At 41.1% G+C, this 23,346-nt stretch overlaps 1 protein-coding gene across 3 annotated transcripts in view; it reads left to right on the forward strand.

Annotated features, from left to right (window-relative positions):
* SLC1A7 (solute carrier family 1 member 7) overlaps positions 1 to 23,346 on the forward strand; it is a 58,375-nt gene that overhangs the window by 23,768 nt on the left and 11,261 nt on the right. For all 3 annotated transcript variants that reach the window (XM_026086830.1, XM_026086831.1, XM_026086832.1), the window contains 4 exons: positions 7,530 to 7,572; positions 9,250 to 9,469; positions 14,056 to 14,155; positions 16,201 to 16,434. In XM_026086830.1, coding sequence (XP_025942615.1) covers positions 7,530 to 7,572; positions 9,250 to 9,469; positions 14,056 to 14,155; positions 16,201 to 16,434 — 597 coding nt within the window. The remainder of the gene's footprint in view (positions 1 to 7,529; positions 7,573 to 9,249; positions 9,470 to 14,055; positions 14,156 to 16,200; positions 16,435 to 23,346) is intronic.

Below are 23,346 nucleotides of genomic sequence, written 5' to 3' on the forward strand. Positions count from 1 at the left end.
TTACTGGAAGGATAAATCAGAGCACTTTTTTACCACTGAATATTCAGGATTGCATCCAATTTAATAGACTTTGAAGCAGGCACCCAGAAACTCAATCTGGCTGGCCAACTTTAACCAAGAAAGATTTTTTTTTATACCATAAAGAGTTAGAAGAGGATATAAATACTGCAGAGGGTTTATGTTTTCATGGGAATCCTGAGCACTCTTTAAAATCATTTCCCTTCCCTCCTTTCAAGCTGAGCGCTATTTTATATTTTACAGAAATTGTGTTTCTTCAAAAAAGGCAGGAGAAACCCGATATCTGCTGTAGTTTGGAAAAAGTCCAGGCTGTGCAAAACCAGAAATCACGCTTAAAGAAGTTTACAGCTGGAGTTGTATATACACACAATATTTAAGAGCATATTAAAAGACCCAAGGATTAAACTACAAAAGAACTTTTTAATAGCCTTGACCAAAGGAGACATTCATGTGTCTTTGACCAAAAGCCACTTGTACCTATGATGGAAATATTTATCTGTCCCCTATGGCAAACTACCATTTTTCACTCATTTCAAGCTTGCCGGTTTTCTTTTCTCTTACAAGGCAAACCTGGTGCCAGCACTGTTCGGCACTATATTTGACTTTACTTTCTCTTGTGGTTAATGTTTATCCAGTTTAAGCTGTACAGGAGCCTGTTCTTCAACTATTTACATAGAGCTCTGATGTCCCTAAACGTGTGTCTGCTATTATTTGGAATAAAAAGAATCCAATATGGAATAATGACGAAAGCAGTGCTGGGAGTTGAATTATGAAACAGAGTTTTTGCTCTCTGCTCAGGAGGCCTCAGCCACAGAGCAGGAGGCGTGAAGAGTCCAGGAGTCAAAACTGCATTAGGACAACTTCAGCCCTAAACAGGAATAAATCATTCATCCTCCTGTCATCAGGCCTGGACATCTGCTGATGTAAAGGAACATTTTTTATTAAATAACTTTGTCTTCATGGAACCATAGTGGAAGTATGTTGGGTCCATCGTGCTACTTTTGATATGATTCAGTCTTATGAAGTACTTGGCTTCCACTCCAAAGAATGATTTTCTCAGAACGTCATAGCCCTACCAGGCTGCATGTAAAGGCCTTTTCTTTCATAAGAAGCAGGGTAAGGAGGCTGACCCCCCAGATCCCTCACTGGAACTGAAATGCCATGCAACAGTGTCACCTCAGCACAGACACAAAGTCCAAGTGTTTGGCAAAATGACTCCACGATGTGAGTTCTGCCCTGACCTGAGAAGAGACAAGCAAGAAACAAGGTGGTCCACAATGCTTAGTCCTAATTAGTGATTTTTATATTCTATTAGTACCTTTACCACAATAATAAGGAATTTAATGCTTTTTTTTAATCCCACATAAGCCTTCAGACTTGCGGGGAGTAGTAAATTTGGCACTTTGAAATGATATTAGACACTGGAGATCATGACTGATGTGCAACATGCATCCTCCTKGGGCCCTGAGATAGCTGATGTGTTCAGTCAGGCAGAATTAAATTCTGCCCTTGATTTCAGGAGTGTAAACCCTGATGGAGCCTGCTTATGCTAGCAGGGAGCTATTTCAGATTTTTATCCATGTGACCGAGGATGGGATCTGGTTCATGTGGTACAGTGGCACATGTGGTACAGTCAGGTCTACACAGTTGATGACAAAATAACACAGAGGACAGCAAAGCAAAGAACATTTCTGAGATGAAGCCAATGTCACTAGGATGAAAGAGGCATCTGACTTCAAACGACAGTGAATAGAAACCATACTGGTGTCATCACCATTCTTCTGCACAGCTGTAAAACCTGGAAACTAAATTTGTCCTGACTAGTTGTCACATCAAGCTACTTGGACTCCATTTTCATGTCTCTGTGCCCTTGCTGTATAGACTGACAGGGTGAGATCTCAAACACTCAAGCAATGTTCTTGCAAGCTCAGCTACACTGGTCCAAATTTGAGATACATAGGACAGAGTGTCCAAAGCTGTTTTTATGGCCAGTGCAAACATAGGCCAATTAAATATTGTAAGGCTGTGTATGTAGCAAAAAATCCCTCTGGTGGCTTTAATTCCACAGCATGGGAGCCTCCAGCCAAGGGCTGTCTGCTGTGGCAGCAATTAGGTACTGATACCATCACAGTCTGAGAGCAAAACCAGATTGCTGCTGCAGAGCCCAGAGTGCCCCAGGGGAATGTGCGCTCTGAGTCAAGGCAACAACATCTGTCATACCTGTGGCTGCTGTTATGCTAGAGCAGCTGGACTGATTTCTTATTAAAAAAATCTGCGAAAACTGAATACTTCGAATCGACAGAAGATGTCATAGCCAGGAGTCAGAATGGGTGTTTCAGATTTTTAACAGTATAATTGCAACCAGAATTTGGCCTATTATTTCTAAGAGAGGTTATCCAGGAGCAGTGAAACTGGCTGTTCCAGCAGCTGCAGGCTCATGCTGTGCTAACGGCAGGAGCAGTGAAGCCGTCACCATCGCTGATACTGACATCACGACTGTAGCCCTCAGTGTTAGCAGCCTTCTGCAGCGAGCKGGGGCTCCTGCACCCAGGCGCGCACTTGCATGGCGCGGCCCGAGCTGAAAAGCAGCTGTCACCGAAACGACTCTGCTGCTGCTTACCCTGTGCTGCTCTGGGGCAGTCCAACTTGCTGAAACAGGGGAAAACTAAGGGGGCAAAAATGAGTGAAGAGCGTTAAGGGCTAGGTTAATTGCTAGGAGACAGTGGAGAAGGGGAAAAGACCTCCCGTTTTGGCAGTGGCAAGGGGCAGTCTAACATGCAATGGGAAACTGCGCCCTCAGAGTTGCTCCTTAGACCGGCTACTATTTATACTTGATGCAAGTCTCCAGGATTTTCTTCAAATCCTTTGGTTACCAAATCGCAGAACATGTGTTGCCTTTATCAGAGATGCGCATTTCTAATTCTCAGTACATCCTTATGTCCTCTTATCCCATAGAAGAATTAGGGCAGAACTCCGAAATTTCCTAGCAGAATGAGCCAGTCTGTGCATCGCAGCAGGAGGTAGTCAGAGAAGGTGTTTAGTAGGCCACTGGTACGTATACGCTGCTGTCATAGCAAAGGCAGGCCAGCCGTGCCCTCTGTTGTTTAATGGTTCATGGTCTGTGGCARTTCACTGAGCTGCTATAGCGCTAACATACATGTTCACCCTTTTAGCCTGTGCTGAGCCCTCCCGCTCCCGCCGGCAGAGTTCCTGAAGCAGAGGGTGCGCTGGGAAATACATCCTCTGTTCTTCCTCGGGGGAGACAGTATTTAGTTCTTAATTTTTTATGTAACCAGAAACCATATGTCTCAGCTGCTGTTTTACAATCACATCCTTGTCTTAGACCTAAATTTTTCTATGTTCCACTGTTATTCATTATATTTAACTCCCTATTATTATGTGAAATTATTTTTACCATGCTGAATCATACCACTGAGGGTAAAGAAATATTGCTTACACTAGAGAAATTAATCCCACATCATTTTAAGCTTCCCACAGTATTATTTTGTGTCCTATATTTTATAACTAATCTGAAAGTAATGCTGGGAATTTAGAAGTATTTTAACTGCTTAGCTCTCTTAACAAACACAACAGCATTTCTATGTGGTGACAGCAATGCGTAGCTCAGCTTGAATTATTACTTAATAAGTACTGACAGTGTCTTTAATTCAATATATAACAGTGATACAAACATAGTGCCTGTTCTGGGTAAAGTTACAGCCTCACATTGTGATCCTGATATCAGATCCATGGGGGTAGATCTTTATCCTTGTGCAAAATTGCAATAAAGCTAGTAGAGATCTGCAGGAGCTGATCTGAAAGCAGGATGGATACTTGAAACTTAGGCAGAGGAGAGGCTGAGAGGGTGGAACAGCCTATCATTAGTTTTGTAATATAGTTGTGTGAGTGCAAGTGCCCAGACTTTGTGCTATACTGAAGCTCCCACCCAAACTAGCAGTCCCCAATGCCCCGGTTCAGCATGCCAGAAACCGACGGGAGGGTGCCCCGAGAGCTACCTGGCGGCTATGAGGATCCCCTTAGCCTTCCTCATCCCGGCTCCATGGTAAAAAGTCAGCCCCTCCACCCTCCGTGGAAGCATTCCTAGGAGATCCCTTCCGAACATCCGGCTCACGGCTGAAAATATCAACGTGCAGCAAAACGTACCCCTAAAGCAAGAATGTGTCAGGTGTTTTTGTGGAGGCCTGACTGAGCCGATGAGCACTCCCAGTCATCTCCCAGGTCTATGTGGCAGTTTGAAATATTGTTCACATTATTATTTTTTAGTCCATTAGAGTTGTCTTTTATGAATTGCACTCTTGAATATTTTTAATTAACAAAACTAAATTTTGGCTAATACTGGATTTTTTCAATCCAAGTAAGCCGGCTTAAAATAAAAAATAAGCTGAAGCTCTGCCAAACACATTCAGGTCAGCCCTTCGCTAGATAAATTGCATAACTTTGGTAAGGCTAGTCTCAAAGACTGGATCACAGCGCATAACAATATATTAAAAAACATTGGGAGAATTACAGCATCCAGTATTAAATCGGTAGTTGTAATTCCTGCAGGATAAAGAATGATAAAGAAATAAAACGCTTTAATCCTCCACAAAATTGTCTAACATTTAATCTAGCTACTAACCATATGATATTTCCTTTCTTGAGCAGTCTCAATTTGTTCTTAATTCTACTAATTAGGACTACAAGACTGAGGCAGAGAGCAGAAAGCCCCAGCAATTAAATTTGTGGGGTTTGTAAATGCTATGGCCCATATGTATCAGAACTGAGCAGGAATCCTCTGTGTGAATCAGGGCTTTCAGAATAACTCACCTTTGCCTAACAGGTTTTCATATAATCATCACAGTAACACTTTGCACTTCTCTGGCACCTTTCATCTGATCATCTCAAATCACAAAGCAAACACAAGTTAATATTAATGAAGCCTTGAACAATCTGGAAGTAGAATTTCCTTTTGAGGCATAAGGAGACAGTAATGACCTTTTCTCTCCAGTGCTTCCCTCGCCTGTAAACATCCTCTCCATTTTCCCAGGTCCAGCTTCATCCAGCTGCTCCTTGGTTAGTTCCCTGGCTCTGCCGCGGCCCTGGGGCTCAGGCAGAAGGTTGTGTCTGCATCTGATATGGAAGGGATGTACGGCTGGGTGTTGTCTGTGTCTTGTTTCGGCTACAGATATGACATTTGAACCAGAGAACCATCAGCATTTTTGGAAGATTTGAAGCAATAACTGTGCTAAATCACATTGGCCTTGCTTTGCACTGTCGTTACCGGGGGTGAAAGCCCTGCCGACAGCAGCCCAGCACTTGAGTGTAGAGCGTTGCTTACAGCAGTGCAGGGAGCRTGGGTCAGCACTACCGAGCAGGCACCTTAAGCTAAATCATTCCAATGAAATCACAGTGTGTGTACAAAGGGACTGTGTTAATGAAACTAAACCATGCTAAATTACGGCAATTTTCTTCTACAGGCAAGTCTGCCTTCTTCTGATATCGTGTCCCCATAGAGCACAGCCGTCATCATACCTAGGGCCCTTAAGCAGAAYTGGTAAAATGGAAAGAGATGTTGCCACAGTGTCTGTTATAATATACCTATTATATCTCATATATGCTGTTATCCCGCAGTAAATGCCAGGTGGTTTTTCAGGCTGCAAGGAGTAGGTAATCTGAACTGTCTCACATTCGCTGAGGGGAGAAAAGGTCAAGGACAGTTAATGAAGAGTAACTAAAGTGCTGCACATCCACCTCGTATCTTGCCTGATAGTAACTTGTCTGTGTAACGCTTGCTTGCCCTAAAGCAATAGCCTTACCAAAATGACAAATGATCCCTTTATATGGCTCGTCTGCTCTCACGCAGCAGGCCAGCAGAAAAATCTCATTTTCAATCTTCTCTCTCAATCATTAGGCAGCACTACTACCCTTTAATTAAAGTTCTGCTCTCTCTGCTTGACCCTGAATTGGATAATTAATCATCTGTTTGCAGTAATTGCTCCCAGTGCCTGATGCTACTGAAACAGATTCCATCTCATAATTTTAAGTGTGACCATAATGTCGCATTATGATCACTTAAAATAGCAATAAAATTGTTTTTTCTAAACTGGTGCTGCACAGAACACTCTTGCTGCAACCCCACTAGCAGGAAGCATATGCTGCTGCAAAGAGGAAAGCAGGTCTGGAAAATGTCTCAGTTCAGCATACGTTTAACTGTGCATACATATAGCAATTCTCTTCTGAATGAGAACAGGCTTTTCACACATGCTGAAATACTTCCTGTCTTGGGGCTTGAGTTGGACTTTCAATAAAAAGTCCTTTGGTTAGAGAATTTAAGAGTTTTGTTTTGGATAAATTGATTTATATGAAAGCTTATAATTGGGTCAAGGAGTGCCACTTTCTCTTGCCTCCAGGTTCAGAAGCTTTGGGCTGCAAATAAATTAGTTCTGAAAATGATCCTATTAGAAAGATCACACAAATCTTGATTCCCAAATGTTACATGGAAATATTTGCCTTTTTAGCTTTTTTCCCCATCTCTACTGTTTCCTCTTTGAAGCCTGTAGAGGGTGTGCTCTCCATTTCATATTAGGATTGAATGTCTTTCTACAAGGTAATAATCTAGCTCAAACCAAAGTTAGTTAGCTCCAGATATTACTGGTGAAATGGTAAGTTGGTGTTACACAGAAAGTCAGGAAAGATGATAACAATAGTCCCTTTTGGAATTAAAAATCTCTCAGTCTCACTGCAAATCTCCCAGCATGTGGGCATGGTTTCCCCTGCAGGGCAGCTGAGAGCAAAGATGAAACTGTCTCCCTCACCCTGTCTCTAGCTCTGAAGCCTCAGAATCATTAAAGTAAAATATATCACAGACTGCAGCTCTAGTCTGGATTCTTTTCATCGGGAATCAAACCTTCATTTTGAAAAGCAAACTATTCTCGACAAAACCACTGCAAGGTCTGCATCACTTACAATTTTTAGTGATGAAGGCATATCAGAAGGTATTAAACTTTATGAGTCATCTCACAGCAGGGCTTAGAAGTCCCAAAGTAGAATACAGCAGGCGGGAGACCAGGATCTTGGGATCGCATCCCTGAAGACAGACTGTCTTGAACATCTCATTATTTAACTAGACAAGACAAAATATGGAATAAAGGAATATTCCTCTCCCCAGTTAGCAGATGGGAAAGGGAATAATAGCAATTTTGTTGACTGAGTCACTACATGGCGGCTGTGGCAGAGCCAGGAACTGAAAGTAGAGCACCTGGATCTCACTCCAGGTGTTGAGGACTGAGTCCCAAAACTTTAATTCGGAGGCATCATCTCTCTGTTGTGCCTTGCTCAGTGAGTTACAGTGATACAGTTTGGGTGGGAGAGAGTAGCAGCCTTCTGCACCCACTCAGCACTTGCTCTCCAGGAAGGTAAATAAGTAATTTAACGTGATAGACCCTGAAACCCAGTAAATGGAAACTGCTTTCAGTCCCATAAAAACAAATCTTTTATTTGTTCATTTCTAGGAACATGTTTCCGGCCAATCTTGTTGAGGCCACGTTCAAACAGGTAAGCGACTATATTTCTCTTACTACTGATGAAAGAGATGAGCCTTCATCATATAAAACATATGATATATAGTAGTAAAACAGAATCCAGATATAAACAGTATATGCCGCATCAGATACCACTAAAACCTTCAGCATTTAGAAGTTACTGAGTCTCTTTCCACTAGCAGGACTACATTGTAAGGCATTAATTACTACTGGGCTGCATGACCCTTCAACATTATTCTATGTGCTACGCTCTTACCTTCCTCTCTTGATGAGATTTAAAGTTCCACATATCCTTAACAGCAGAAGTAGATGAACAGTTTATAGCACTAAGCAACTTTCATATTTGTACAGTATATTGTGTATATCCTGGTTCATAGATGCTGTACATGTCTCACCAGGTGTCTTCCTAGAGTATCGCAGACTTTGCGGGGAGGAGATGGAGAAGGCGGTTTGTAGCTCCTGAGCGTGGGCAGGAGGAGGTGGAGCAGGGATATGTGCAGCTCTCGGGTACAACYGGGTTGTTACAGCAGTGGGAACAGAGGAGCTGACCAGAAACAGCAAGTTCTGTGACACAAGCTCAAATGGGCACAGAAAACCAGGGAGGATGGGATCAATAAACAGTGAAGATAATAAATGCCTGTAGAGCACCTACAAGGAAAGGAAGGACAGACTGATCAATAATGAAAATATAGATTGGAAGCCAGTTTCTCTTTGGGGGAGCAGGTGGAGAAGTACCTCCTGGTTTTGGTGGGAAGAGGGAMCTGAAGCGGGCTTCTTCATTTTCATTCTATTCCTCACTCTATTATAGACTCATCTGCTACCAAAGGCTAAACTCTACCTCCCTGTATCTCTGTAGTCATCAGCATTAAAATTAGAATAAAGGCTGGGGATGCCAAATCTTTGTGAAACTTGCAAAGGTGCTAAATTTCTCTGTCATATACAAGATTAGCCATGGTACCTCAGGGCAAAACAAACATAAAATGCACAGTGTGACTGGAGAATAGACATGCACACCTATGGCAGCTCCATCCATTTGAGGTCAGATCTTTAAGGACCTTTTGGAAGGTGCTGTGGAAAAGCAGAAGGATTTATATGATCACACCTGTATGCCTAGAGCATGATTTCTTTTACTGCAGSACTGTAGTCACATGGTAGCTGGAATCTCTTTAAGAGTGCACAGCAACACCACACAAAGGAAGCACAGAATCCCGTATCCAATCAAAGCAACAAAATAATGTATTTAGGAAAAATCTAATTACTCAGATTGAAATTTGGCCAGAAAACCTCGTTTAAAAGTTCTGAGTGAGCAAGAGGCATGGCTCTATTGGTTTCACTGGGAACCTTATCTCTGGTGAGACAAAGATAAAGGCACTCTTCATTTCTGGGGCAGTTATTCCTATTTATGTGTTATAGGAAAGGGAATACAAGGGAATGTCAAATGTAGCTCTAACAAGAGAAAGTATGATTGCTGCACAGGGTCTGCTTATAGGAAAGCCTACTTTTGTCASGTTTTTGCAAAAATTCAGCTGTGTTTACAGATTTTAGCAGCACAGGGACAGGAGCTGTCATTCTTCTTTTCATGCTTTTCCCTGTAACATGCAGCCTCATTTAACAAATCATTTAGGGGGCCTCATTAAACTATTAAYTCCTGCTGGGATATTTTAATAAAAAATCTTCTGTTTTCTTTCAGTATCGCACCAAGACTATTTCCATCATCAAATCCAGCAAAGCATCACCTGAAAGTACCACTCRTCACGTTATAATATATGGAGTCCAGGATGAGAATGGATCCAATGTCCAGAATTTTGCCTTGGATATTACTCCCCCTCCTGAAGTGATTTACAAATCAGAACCAGGCACTAGTGACGGCATGAATGTGCTAGGGATCGTGATATTCTCTGCAACAATGGGTAGGTTTCAGACATGTTTGGTTTGCAATAATCCAAGTATCCGTTTAAGAGGACAAAACAGGGGTTGAGTTGTTTGGATTCTTGATTTTTTTTTTTTTTGTCTAATTCTATCTAAACTTTGTAAAAAAACAAGAATATTACAGAGCTGTTCTCACAATGTTTTGAAGAAAAATCTTCAAAATTCTTGATGACTTTTGTTCCGTGCTGTTTTCTGTGCATTAATTATATTCGCTATATTTTACTTTCTTCTGGATTTTTTTGAGCTTTTATTTGTGAACCATTTTTGCCTGAGATGGAGGAAAAATAGAAATGTCTTATTCACCTCAATTTTAAAGATTCTTAGTTTGAGACATCAAATCATCCCATCATCAGAACTCTGTATGCCAGCTCCAGTGCCATTAATTGACTGGTACCAGAAGGATGAGAGCTAAGCATGACCTCCTTCATCCTTCCAGGGCATAAGTGAACAGCATTTGGTGTTTGGGATGACTCAGTGAAGCTTTCTATTGCTTTTAGGACCCCTTTTCTTTTCTTTTCTTTTCTTTTTTTATTTTCTAGTAAATCACTGAAACAAGTTTGGGGCAGGGTAAATTCACATGCTCCCCTAACACTTCATGCTTCCTCTTTGCAGAATGTCATGGTTACCTTCACATCTCTTGCTGCTTTATTTGCCCTCTCAGCTGAAAGAAAGTGAAATGAGTGTATGAGCTATGATGTCCAGCTGAGCACTTCTCATTCCACTCTATAGTGGACAGTATCACACATATATATATTCAAACTACTTTAAAACTCCATTTTCTGCTTATGTTGAAAACAGCAGTTCCCAGAGAACTTTAGGCTAACTGGCTGAGTTACTAGCAGTTTAGCTATGGCAGAATGTGCTTAAGGGCCAGCTGCAAAACCACTCAGGAAAACAGTAAATACATCAGAATTTATATCTGTATATATCAGTATTAAATATATCAGTCTGTGATATTGCTTCTGTCAGCACCCACTTTGTATAGTCTAAATCAAGCTTAGATGTGATGACGCTACACTCTAGATACGGCAGTGTGCTCATACCATAAGAGATACATTAATCCCTCTTTAACAAGAAGGTTCACCATGATATAGAGGTTGGCGAGTCTACTAATCGAGGATACGAAAAATAACAGGTAGCTGTTAAAATTAAACATAATTATAGAAAAGAATATAAATCTAGAAKAACAGTAACAAACCCTAATACAGTGTACTCAGAGCTAGGAATTGCTATGCCAGCTCAGACCAGTGGCCCCTCTACCAATATCCTGTTTCACTCTGGCCAGTAGCAGAAATCTCAGGGAAGGTTTCAAGAAATTCTGAAATAAACAGGTCCATAGCAGACTTTCTCCCCAAAGTCCAAGAAGTTAGGACATTTCTAATGCCCAAAGCACCAGGCTTTGTACCATGGGGACAGACAGCTTGCCACTCTGCTGTCAGTTCAGCAGGCCATCAGATCGCGAGACCCGTCGCGCACATGGCCTGATGCTTTAGTCTCCAGTTGGCGATCCCAGAATAACCCGCTCACACACAAACCCCCTGGTTTAAGTTTCTCCCACCTGGCAGAGGTTGGCTTTTGCCCTGCAATCTGGTCTATCTGAGGATCTTATCACATTATTAGTGTAGAACTTGTGTCACTTATTTATGTAAGAAACTATTCACATAATTAGCCCCAGTGATGTCTTGGATAAGTGGGTTATAAAGGTATATATATATATAAACATGCCCTGGTTAATCTTGACAAAGGTAAAGTGCTGATGATTATTGCAAGAAAATGCTGATGAAATTATCTAAATTTATTCTTGGAAGTTAATCAGCTCTGCAGATGCAGTTCCATAAAACATCTTTCACTGTATTTATTATATTCTAGTTCACACTAGCACAAGGGGTCAAAAATCATTTCTGGAATTAGCCGATTTGTCTGCTTCTTTGTTTCTCCGGAGTGTGGTATTCTACATGCAACACTGCTGGAAACTGGCTGCCCCCCAGTTTGTAATGCTTTATAGTCGATTCCCAAAGTACTATGTTGCAGCAAGCAATATTCCAGCCAAAACGTATTGGCTATGAATGGATTAATTACACATCCTTATTAGGATCAAGGGCAATTATATAATTTTGAGCACAGAAGATCACCCATTTTCTTCCCAGAACTGCGTGCGTTTCTTCTACCATGCCTCTAACTCTTGCTGGCCCAGGGATCAGGAGAGGGAAGCTGAGAGCTGGTTTCTCCCTGGCTGAAATACAGTAACCATGCTGCTGTCGTGCCATGCTGCCCCAGGCAGCGTAGCCCCTGGCTGCCGGCATCACCAGTGGCTGCCAGCTGCAGACAAACCTGAGACACTAAACCCTCAAATCTGGTCATATTCTGGTGACTATTTCAAATTGTCATTTCGAACTGAGAACACAGCCCAACATTTATCACTGTCTTCAACTTTCTGCTTCCCTCCTGCAAAAAATGAAGCAATAAAGCAGAAGGCATGTGGCCTTAGTCTCTATGAAAGAAGAGCATCCTTCCAAAGTTTTTGTTTCTTGCAAAAAATGTGTACAGGCTTTGGTGCTTCGTAACAATTTTGCTCACTTGGGCTGAATCTTACTTGCATGAAGGTCTCTTTACATCACTCTGGTATAGAAAAATGGCATTAGGGTGGATATGAGTTATTATCAGAGCTTCTTTTAGGTCCATGAACAGCATCAGAATAGCATCAAGGGCCTGTAGAATAACAGACTTGAGCCAACCATCTTTTCCTTTTCCTGAAGCAGGAGGTGAATTTCTTAGTAATCTTAGCTCAGGAATAAATCATGTGCATGAATAACTGGACCTCTTAGCCTGGTATACATTAAAATGGGCAGCCTTTGACAGGCAAGAGTGTGAAGTCAAGACACAAAAAGCCTTGATGCTAGGCGTTCCCTGAGTTGTGACTAGCTATAATGCTTCTTCATATACAGTGTGCAGGAATTTCTGTTAGGGATTATGACAAGTGGGTAAGAGTTGAGACAGCTGATCTGTTTTTCTTGGAGAAGGCCACGTTATTTATTAACCACAAGGAAAACGTTTGCACTGAAATGGAGCTTGGTACACCAGGGCTGTGGACAGGAAGCCCCAGTACTGCCTGCCCCACTCTCTGTCCCCACCAACAGCCACATGCTCAGTTCTGTTTTACAGAACAAACTTCACTTATTCCTCTAAAATAAAAGAGAAAGCATTTCTTCTTCTCAGCATTATATAGAATTAGAAGCTAAGACTCTTGTAAAACTGCCACAGCTTAATAAAACCAACCAGGCTTCAAATGCCAAATTGTATTTAAAATCCTTTTAGTACAGATGAGGAACATGCTTAATAAAAGAGTGTTGTTTTCCAACCTAAAACTTACAGCTTAGATGAATACTAACAGTCTTATAAGCCCACATTTTGAATGCAGTTATTGCAAAATCCCTGGATAAGACAGCTGAGAGCCTCCCTCCCTGCATCAGGAGGGGAATGCCTTGGCGCTGTTACAGCCCGACCTGGCCACAGACACAGATGTGGGCTCCCAGGCCCCAGGCTGGGCTGCCACTCAAAGCCAGCGCGCTGCGGATCCAGAGCAAGCGTCAGCATGCACCCCCTGCACAGCCCCCTGCTTCCTCGTGAAACCCCCGTCCAAGGCAGGCTCAGTTGCTGCAGCTTGTTTTTGAAGTGCTTCCCTGAGCAATTAACTCAATCACTTGCAATCCTTTCAGGCAGAAAATTACTAAAATGGGAAAATGATGTATATTTATATACATTTTTGGAGACTAACACTGACTGGAGAATATGTGGTTATCTAACACATCCCAAAGCTGTATTCTTTTCCTTTCCTAGTACTGGGGCAAGCAAATGGGTTTTGCTTGCTTTCTTTGCTAGTTAGTCTGGATAGCAGTTTKCCTTTTCTTCGCATGAATTTGCATTTCCTTATCTCCCCCAAGTTTGCTAAGCACAATCAGTTGTGAGGGCTGATTGTTATTATGTAGGCAGATATCTACTGAAAACTGGATGGAGACCCCCATATTAACTTGCTCCAAATATGTATAAGCCCAGATATTGACTWTGCACTGAGAGTATCACCCAGTTGTAGGTGGTGCCCAGAGATAAGGAAGGGACTGCAGGCTTGCAGAGACAACGGCTTTAGCTAGACCAGTGTTTCTCAGTCTGTTTTCCAGGGATCCCTCAGAACTGGTAAATCCCTTCTCAGGGCTCCATGAAAGATAGTTAAGCAAACAGATTTGCTATTAGAAGGCCTAAAACCAAAGCACAAAAATCTGCACTTCCACTGGGAAACTTTCAGGGAATTGCAAAATCAAAAAAACAGGGAGCTAGATGACAGAGCTCGACATAGCCAAAGAACAACACTGTGGCCTGGTTCCCCCATGCTCTCACTGTGTCTGTGTATAGGTGAGATTTACAGATACTATGACTTCTTCTACAACATAAAGATCTAAATTCATCCAGTCATCTCCCACTTAGTTCACTTTGAATTATAGCAAGGAGGGAAAGCACTGGGGATTTGCATGAAGGCACATGAGTATTTAAACATGAACACATTTGTTTGCAGGTATAATGCTGGGAAGAATGGGAAGCAGTGGTGTTCCTTTGGTCAGCTTTTGTCAATGTTTAAAYGAATCTGTCATGAAGATAGTGGCAGTTGCTGTTTGGTAAGTAACCATTTTATTAAGAAAATAAAATATTTTTTAAAGAGAAAGAACATTTCAACAGAGGAGAATGCACAGAGATGGCGTAATCTTATTTCCAGGGAGGTAAATGAGGGATGACAGTCCTTAGCTCTGTAGGGCCTCAGCGCTTGAAGGAAGATACATACACACATATCCTGTCCCTAGCTTGTACTGCAGCAGTGTCACTTTGACAGAGACACCCCAGATATCACCCCCAAAAGACGTAACATGGTATAGCTGGGTATATGCTGTATACACTTAGTACTGGGAGCACCACCTGTGCCTTGGGCAGGCTGAGGGGGAATAGGGTACATCCAGCCCACGCAAGGGAGGAGGATGAGGTCCTCAGGCTCGTGCATCCACACCGTTGAACACTGCCCCATTAGAAATACTAGCTTGGTTTCAGCTTGCTCAATTAAGCCCTCAAGAGAGGGCTGGGGTCTCGTCCTGACATGACTGTGCTGTGATTAGTGTGGCTGCTCTAGCTTGGACATCTCTGCACTGTGCAGYGCAATGAACATGTACCCCGACTGCCTGGCACTCAGGATATCTCCAGTCAACAAACTAGTCCTCAAGGAATCATTCTAGCCCATGTCAGTCAGAAAAAGCCTTCAGAGCAGTCCTAAATTACACTGGGGGCCAGTTAGACCTGCCAGTCTATCTGCCCCAGTTATGAGGGGAACAGGAGGTGGCCAACAACAGCAAAAGCTAGCCCTGTAAAATCCATGAATTTTTGGCAGAGATGTGCATATTTCATGCTTATGTTTGTATCCTACTAAAATAACCAGAGCTATAGCTCAATAACATCAATGCAATAACAGCTTGGATGTACTTTAGGCTCAAAATTTTTCATCCAAAATTCTGTCTGGCACTGTCCGCTTCAGCAATACCATTTTTGCCCAGTAGTCAAAGTGCTTGGAAGTTCACCCAGCTTTTAAATAGGCAGAGCACACAGTCACAAAGCGCGCAGGCTGCCAGCAAGAGCCCACTGCTCCCTGACAGCAGGAGTGTGACTCAGCTTAGCATCCTCCCCAGCCTTCGGGGGGTCCCCGAACACGGCTCGGCCACACGTGGGGGAGGCCGCTGCCAGCACTCGGCCTCTGTTTCCAGCTCCCTGCTTCAATGTGACTAAGCTGAGTCTGGCAAAGATCTCTTGGCCAGATGGAGCCGAGGGAGCCAGAATTTCTGGAAGGATGAGGTAAAGCGGCAAGCAGACAGGGCTGTAAGTCCTGGAGCTGGTGCAGCTGCAAATGGAAGGGGGGTGGATGTCCCCAGATCTACTTTTATTTATTTTTTACCTGAAGCTCCTTAGGCACCCATGGCTTTGTGTCTAGCTGTGCATGAAAGCACTACAGTTTTGATAACGCTCCGATCTCACATCCAGTCCAGGGGGGATTCAGAAACTAAATATTCTTCTGCCTATCTGCCCTGAACAAACTCCCAGGCACCAAGGGCTTATCTAGCACATGTTGGTACTTCCACACAAAATGCAGAGGGAGCCACCGCTTTTCTGAAACATGGAGAGGGAAAATAGAGGTAAGAGGGGACAAGGTGGTGGGAAAGAGAGTCTTCTCCTACCTGGCCTAAGGATTGTGTAAGTATTTGCTTAACTGTGTCCAACAGTAACCATCAACAGTCACATGAGCACAAGCATGAGCAGAGCTCAGGATTCCCCCTCTCCCAGGCAAATGACCTGCCKTAAGCTACAGAGTCAGAACCTTCTTCTGAACAAGCGCATTTTAAATTCGCTCCTGACCAGCAACATAAGCTCAGCTGTACTGAAGTGCACCCTGCATAAAAGAGTGTTTAGTCTAGTGGTTAGGGCATGCTCCTCAAATGTGAGGGATTAAATACATTCAGTCAAGTTTAAATACATTCAATCTGGTGAGACAACTGAACCCAGCTATGCCGCTTTCAGACAGGGTGCTTTCACTGCGCTGGTATTGGAGATACAACAATTTTCCATCTCACACTGTTTGATGGAAGTGAACTATCTCCTAATAACGAATGTCCTTCTTTTTGCTCAGGTATTTTCCTTTCGGAATAGTGTTCCTAATTGCTGGCAAAATCTTAGAAATGGATGACCCTTCAACCATTGGAAAGAAACTGGGTTTCTACGCCATTACTGTTGTGTGTGGCCTGGTTGTGCACGGGCTGTTTATTCTGCCAATGACGTACTTCTTTATCACCAAGAAGAACCCCATTGTCTTCATGAGAGGGATTCTTCAAGCCTTGCTCATTGCTCTGGCCACGTCCTCCAGGTATTCTGCAGTTTCGTAGATAGATGCAACAAAACATTTGCTAGATCCTAATTTCAGCATTCTCTTGGGAACCGCACAGTACAGGTGTACTGGAGCAGACATGCTTGTATCTAAACTATGGCCTGTATCCAGTTCACTGGTACATTTTTAGAAGATATGTCTCTCAACATTTGGAAGCTATGAGTAGGATCCATTTGACAATAATGTTTGTCACACTGTTTTTCCTCAGTTTAAAAAATGTTGGATGAAAGAGGTTTTCTTAGAGGACTAGAAAGGAAATAAGGGTATTTTTCCATGAAAACAAACTTTGTGCTTGTACACATTTAGCATATGTAAAGGATACAAAATTTGTCCAGATTTCAATTTTGGTATTAGTGGAGAACCTCCTAGTTCTGGCATATGGAAACATTTTACCCTTTCTACTCATCTTAGTCTTTGKTTTTTGGTACATTAAGACTGTGGTTGCAAGTTATTGTCCAGCACTGGGAAAATATTTAGCTATAGTGCTCAAGGAATAATGTTTTCACATCCTCTTTAGGGAGGATATACAATGAGTTTTAACCATAGCTGAAGAAATGTACAGTGGAAATGGGAAACAGCTCGTGAAAACTGGTTGTGCAAATGACTAGCAGCACGGATAAACTTTTGAATGAGAAGTGCTTGAAAGGACTGGAATTAACTTGTGCAGAGTGGAAACAAGGACAAATAAAATAACATTTCCACATAGCTGATATGTGAAAACACTGTCTCACGGCACCTGTGGCTGGAGGCTTGTTACTCTGAAGGAACAAGAACAGCTGTACCTAGCACTTTTTATGCAGTGATGAAAGCCACAGAAAGAGTTAAAAATGCCAGATAAATAGGTTTCTCTGGGATGTCTTATATATTTATTATTTCTACTGTCAGGAAGAGGGCTGAAAGGAAAAGATACCTTTCCTTTATCTCAGCTTGATTTCATATGTTTGCTTTTGGCTTTTTTAAGTTATTATAATTATTATTTTGCAGAGACACTGGAAAATACTCAGTTCTTATCCAGATTTTGATACGATGACAGTTAGTGACAAGTACCTATCTTCATCTACTTAATTTAGACCTCAAAATTAGTATAGAATCAATAATATTTGTATACATCTCTTAATTATAAAGAAACATCCTGAAAAAAATAAAAGATTTTATTAACCCCAAAATGCTTATTCTAATTAACAATAATGACTGAGGAGTACTTCATCTTGTTATATTTAAATGCTGATTTCATCTTCCCTCTTATAATAAGTTCTATGATATTTCAAGCACGGATGACTGATATATCCTTACAGGAAATAGTGTTGTATCAGCTTCTCATCCCTTGTGCCCCTAATCTTAATTTTCTTCGTAATTAATTTCCCGCAAATTCTCAGTTCTCTCCCACAATAGTGACCCACTTAGAAATAAAATGCATTTGTAGTTGGTGGGATTACAGAAAAGGAARGCAGGCATGGCATGCGAATACAAAGTTCGAGGGAAGCAGGCAAACAAATATTGATTTAAATAGCTTCTTTTTAATTGTCTAATAAGGGTCATTATGTAATCAGAGCATATGGCTTTGCATACGGTATCATCACCGATAAATAATTATGTGGGTTTTGCACAAATCTGGACCTCTTCTGAACATTGTCTTAGAAAATAAATATACAGACAAGTAGCTCTATAACTTTCCTGATGTCATTCCCTTTCTCCCTAATCTTCTGCAAAACTTATTTTTGTCACAAAATGTTACCCTGCAATGTGGTAATTACTGTCCGTGCTAAAAGAGCCATACTTCCTATTTTGTTGAAGGTCCAGCAAAAAGAGAAAAGTTAAAAGTGCTTTGCCAGACTTGTGCCAGTCTTGGGAAAAGCATGAAAACTTTTAATCCCAAATCCATTGGCGCAGTTAGGCTGCGCCAGTGCTCGTTGTTTCCTCCTGGTTCCAACAGGGTCCAGGGAATTTGGGGCAGGAAGGTCTATGCAGAGAGCTCTCTCTCTCTTATGAATACCCAGTGATTAGGGCAGGAGTAAATAGAGCAGAAAGAAGTTACAGGAATTAAAAGAAAAGAGAGGAGGGAATGACTATTTCAGTACAGTTGGAAGGTGTTGCCTTTCCACTATGTTTCATTTTACAAGGTGTTTTTCATATTTAATAGTTTGCTCCAAACTGTCCTATATCAACATACTCTGAAATACAGGCTCAAGAAAAAATTATGTCCTGGGTGGAGCTTTAAATTCTAACTGGTTTAAATAATTAAGATGGGCTTTTTTAGTAGAACATTAAAGGTCTGTAGCTTGAGATGTCATCACATCCCCTGCTTCCAATATGATCTCAATTTGACACTCAGCAATGTTAGTGTTGGAAAAGGCCCTTCAGGTTCGCATTTGACACATTTGACTCTCTGCCCTGCTCCTCTAAGACGTCTATTTCTGAAGAACACTAATGCTGGCAACTCAAGTGTTGGGGTTTTTTTCCTCTATGTTGTTTATTCCATTCTCCTTTTACTAGAACATTTTCTTAAAAAACTAATCTGAATTTTTCTCTTTTTAGGGAAAAAAAAGAGAAAATTTTGTTCCTCATTTCACATTTATCCTCTATAGAAAAGTTTGTCCATTTCTCTTTTTTTCTATTAATAGGCAGCAAAATTAACCAGCTCTTTCACCAGGACAGATCCTTTATCAAGTAAAGCTTAAATCAGATTTTAAAAATTAGCACACATTACAACTTTTTTATAAAACAGTTTCCCTTTCTTCATTTTCCATGTTTTCATCAGCATTATATTTTGACTTTATAATCAATTTACTATTCCTCAGAAACTTTCAGGGCTTGTGCTTTTTTAAATAACTTTCTCCCATTTCTATCAAAGCAGTTCATTGTTTCTTCATGGGATCTCATCTTCTTACTCTGTCTCTTTACAGTTATGATGTCTTCTTTGTAGTTTATAATATCTGTGCTTTGTAATTTATAATATCTGCAGGCCCAGGGTGAGTTATGATACATTTCAGAGTTGGAAATGTTCCAATGTCAGTATTATCAATCATAGTAATAAAACAAAATGTCAGGCATGATAAGTAGTAACCAAAATACAGAACCAGATCTACAAACGTTATGTAAGGGATTAATTCCCCTGTTCCATCCGTGAGTGTCTAAAGTTATATTACTTCTTGGTAAAGGTTGTTGAGGTTGGTTTGGGGATTTTTGGTTATCTTTTCTTGTGATTACTTGCAGAAAGGCTCTGAACTTCCAGATTTGGGGCCTGGACACTCTGGTGGATTTAGGTCTGTTTGCCCCTTCTCATTAGCACGTACATTTTGCCCATCCAACACAGGCACAACATGGCCATTGATGTTTTTCTTCTCAAACAGCAGTGTCTTGTCTAGAGATGTCTGAACTTTTCACCGTGGTTACACTGAAAGGAGTGGATACTGCGCATAGCTGAGCTGTTGCCAAAAGAACATGCACAAATAACTGGGACTGGACAGGAGAGCTGCCTCTCCTGACAGTCCCCGCAGCTGTATTTGGTTAACTAATACTTGCCACAGGGGCATTATATAACACTCATATTGTGGGTATTGGATTTTCAGCTCATCTTTGAGGAGAACAAAGGGTTGGTTTTAAGCATACTGATGTGTTTCTTGCAGATGTTTCCATGTCAGTTCATGTCTACATCTAATGATAGAAAGAACACCACAAACCAGTGTTCTGATATTCATTCCAGCTAGTCTGCACCTGTGGACAGATTGCTTTTCAAGCTAAAAGTCATAACTGCAAGAAGAAAAAACAATATTGTGTACAAAAAACAGAGATGTACCACAAGGGGACCTGAAAGCCACTAACCAGTCATCTCATGACAATGATTTTATTGAAACAGGACATTATTTCAGCCCCTTTCCCTTTAGTGAAAGGTTCTGCACCCCAGTCTCAGTCCCCTTTTACTTGCCCAAAAATCCCTATCACACAGCAATATATTGGCTTGGGTTTACATGGACATTACTGCAGAGTCAGGGACAGAGAAAAAGGAAATTTCTCCAGTCCTCTGATGCCAAACCCTCGGCCCTGGTACAGGCTGGCTTTGTCAACAGGCGCCTATAGCAATGTAAATAGCTCCTTTATACGATGTCGGTAAAGTCATTGCCCACCTTGCCCTGCTCTGTGGTGTTCAGGCAGCGCAGCCTTGGATTTCCGTCATGCTGCTTCCCCTCCTCCACATGTCCACATCAGCCCTGATCTCGCCACCTCTTACTGCACTGACCAAGCAGTATTTGGCCTACATACAAAATTTCTCTTGATTTTCACTTTCCTCATTCCTATGGCATGAGGGAATTTTATTTTTCTAGGTCATCTTTCCATTAATGAATTAAAGCAGCATCTTCTCAGTGGTACATCCCATCAAAAGAAGCAATTTTCATCTTCTCTGAAGGCAGACTATATGAGTATTTCAAGGGTTTTTGCTGCTTATGAAACACTAAGATCTTGGCTATTGCACAGTGTAAATTAAAGGCAGATTTAGCAAAAGGGAGATGAGATCAGTTTGTTGATTTTTTGGAGCAAATATCAGAATGCATTTGAATGATAAGATAAACAGACCAGGCTGCACAGCTGTTCTTCCGCAGTGACTAGCTGTCCTACTATGTGGCTCGCACTAGTGGGAGCTTGGCCTGATCAGCCATTAGCTTATGCTCAGTTTCTGCAGCTGCAGAGCCTTATCCAAAACAAAATCGAAATAAGACTCTAAAAATATATTTTTAATTATCAGTGAGGTAGTGCTGGGAGAAGAAGATATCCCTCCTCTTAGCTGCAAGCTTTAGGAAACTTTTTTAAAGACTTAGCAGACTCAGATCAGCTCTTTAGAGTATTTTTCTCCAAGTAAAATCTACATTTCAGGCCTTCACATTACTGCTTCACTCTTTAACACCAGATAAAGCTGCTTTCAAGAAGACAGACTTTGCCTAGCCTAACTGGAAAGACAACTTAAAACATTTATTTCAGAATGCTTTTTTTTTAATGCATTGAAGTATGCCATATGAATTTAACTCAAAAATGACAGYAGAAGCGGTTTTTTTTCTTTTCAACTTGTGAGTCACCAATAGCCACAGTACAGACATCATTCTGATAGGTACCRGATGATATATAACAAGTAGAAATGAACAACTTTGGACAAGGTAACCTCACCTAGGATATTCTGTATGATTTTTGTCACCTATATTCAGGAAAAATTCGTTTAGACTGAAACGTGAGAGAAGGGTAGTCAGGGATGTAAAGCAACAATCRTATTAAAAGAAGACTAAAGAAAGTCTGATTGGCTCAATCCAGGCTGAGAGGGGACAAAATTGATTTCTAACCGWACATCTTGTAATAGCTGAACTGATTTATTTAAGGATATATGCATAAAGCACATAAAAGCAAATTTAGTATAGATTGGAAAGAACAAATGTAGATCAAAAATTAAACTTCTCACCAGAACAGTGAGTTCTGGGCAGTCTTTCAGTGGGAATAGTTAGGACAAAATGCTAGCTTTGACATGTGGTGTAATAAATGTAAGGGAGATCATGTGGAATCGTTGTCTCTGCTAGGAAGATACTAGAATCTGTGACTTGGAAAGTTGCCCTTCAATATCTTGCACGATGTTTTTGCCATCATTGCTCTTACATTCATTGCTCTTACATCTTTCTGTATTATAACAATTAATAAACTACAAAACCAACAACTTAGTTATGCACTCTATGTCTAACAGCACAAAATTAAAATGAAAGAAACACCTGACTCTGTGAATTAATGCACAAGATAAAACGCTGAATTCTTGCAAAAACAGTGTCATACATTCAGTGGAAATAGGTATAGGATTTTCTGTTTGTGCCATTGGTATTGTGTGATTCTTTCCTCAATTTTTTGTCACATCTTAACCAAATCCAAAGATGTCAGGTCAAATTTGCACCTTCCCAGCTCAGCTCTCTGCCATACGAACATGAAGGCATTCAGGTTTAAAACTCTGCTGTGATCAGAGCGTAGGCAAGGTGGAAAAGGACTTGAAAGATTAACATTTTCCTCCTCTTTTTCCCACAAACAGGTCAGGGTTCTGTTACAGAGAAACCAAGTGGCCTGGGAAAGACTTTTTAAAAAGCAAATAATCTTCCAGAACTGAAGCAGCTTCAGGGAAGGGAGGCAATGAATAGTAGGTTTAATAATGAATTCCTGCCGATGCCTGTAGTTAAGAAGATCTAGACCTGCTACTGTGGTGGCCTGCTCCTAGTTACAACTATACCAGGATTTTCTGTTCTATATTACTGRTGCACCCCAGTCTCACCCTTTTGTTTTATGAACATTTTATGGTAAACAAGTCATAAAGAATTTCAGTCATTCACAAATGAATGGGCAAAAAATGATATGCATGCCTGAGAGAGAAGTTACTTCTAATGTGTACTCTGGGGTTTCATGCTTTACTGTGTTTGTTTTTCAAAGTAAATATTGATTAAATATTAGGACYGACAGAATGAAAAAGTTGAATATAAGCCAGTTACCAGAGCTAATCAGGTTTTTATTGCTTCTTTGTCCTTTCAGTTCATTTGCATACTTGGAGAATTACTTCTGCCCAGATTTTCATGGCAATGACTGCCTMTTTGTCATAAATCATTCACCAGTCAGACATTTTAGGAAAAGGTTATAGGAAACAGAGAAATTGTAATGAAAGCATCCTCTGATGGACAGAGTTCTTTTTGCCTTTATATTGCAGGAAGTTACTTTTCCTTTTCAAACACTAACTGTTACTTCCTCAGACAGCAGCTTGCACAAATACAGAATTATAACTCCTACTCAAGGAAACATTTTACTAATACATTCCTGCAGATTTGGGGTTAGGATTTTAACAGAGCTTTCAGAATCTCGCTACTATTTTGTAAGTCAAATGTA

This window comes from Apteryx rowi, unplaced genomic scaffold (assembly GCF_003343035.1).
Source record: "Apteryx rowi isolate R43461 unplaced genomic scaffold, aptRow1 scaffold_7, whole genome shotgun sequence".
Taxonomy (NCBI): Eukaryota; Metazoa; Chordata; class Aves; order Apterygiformes; family Apterygidae; genus Apteryx; species Apteryx rowi.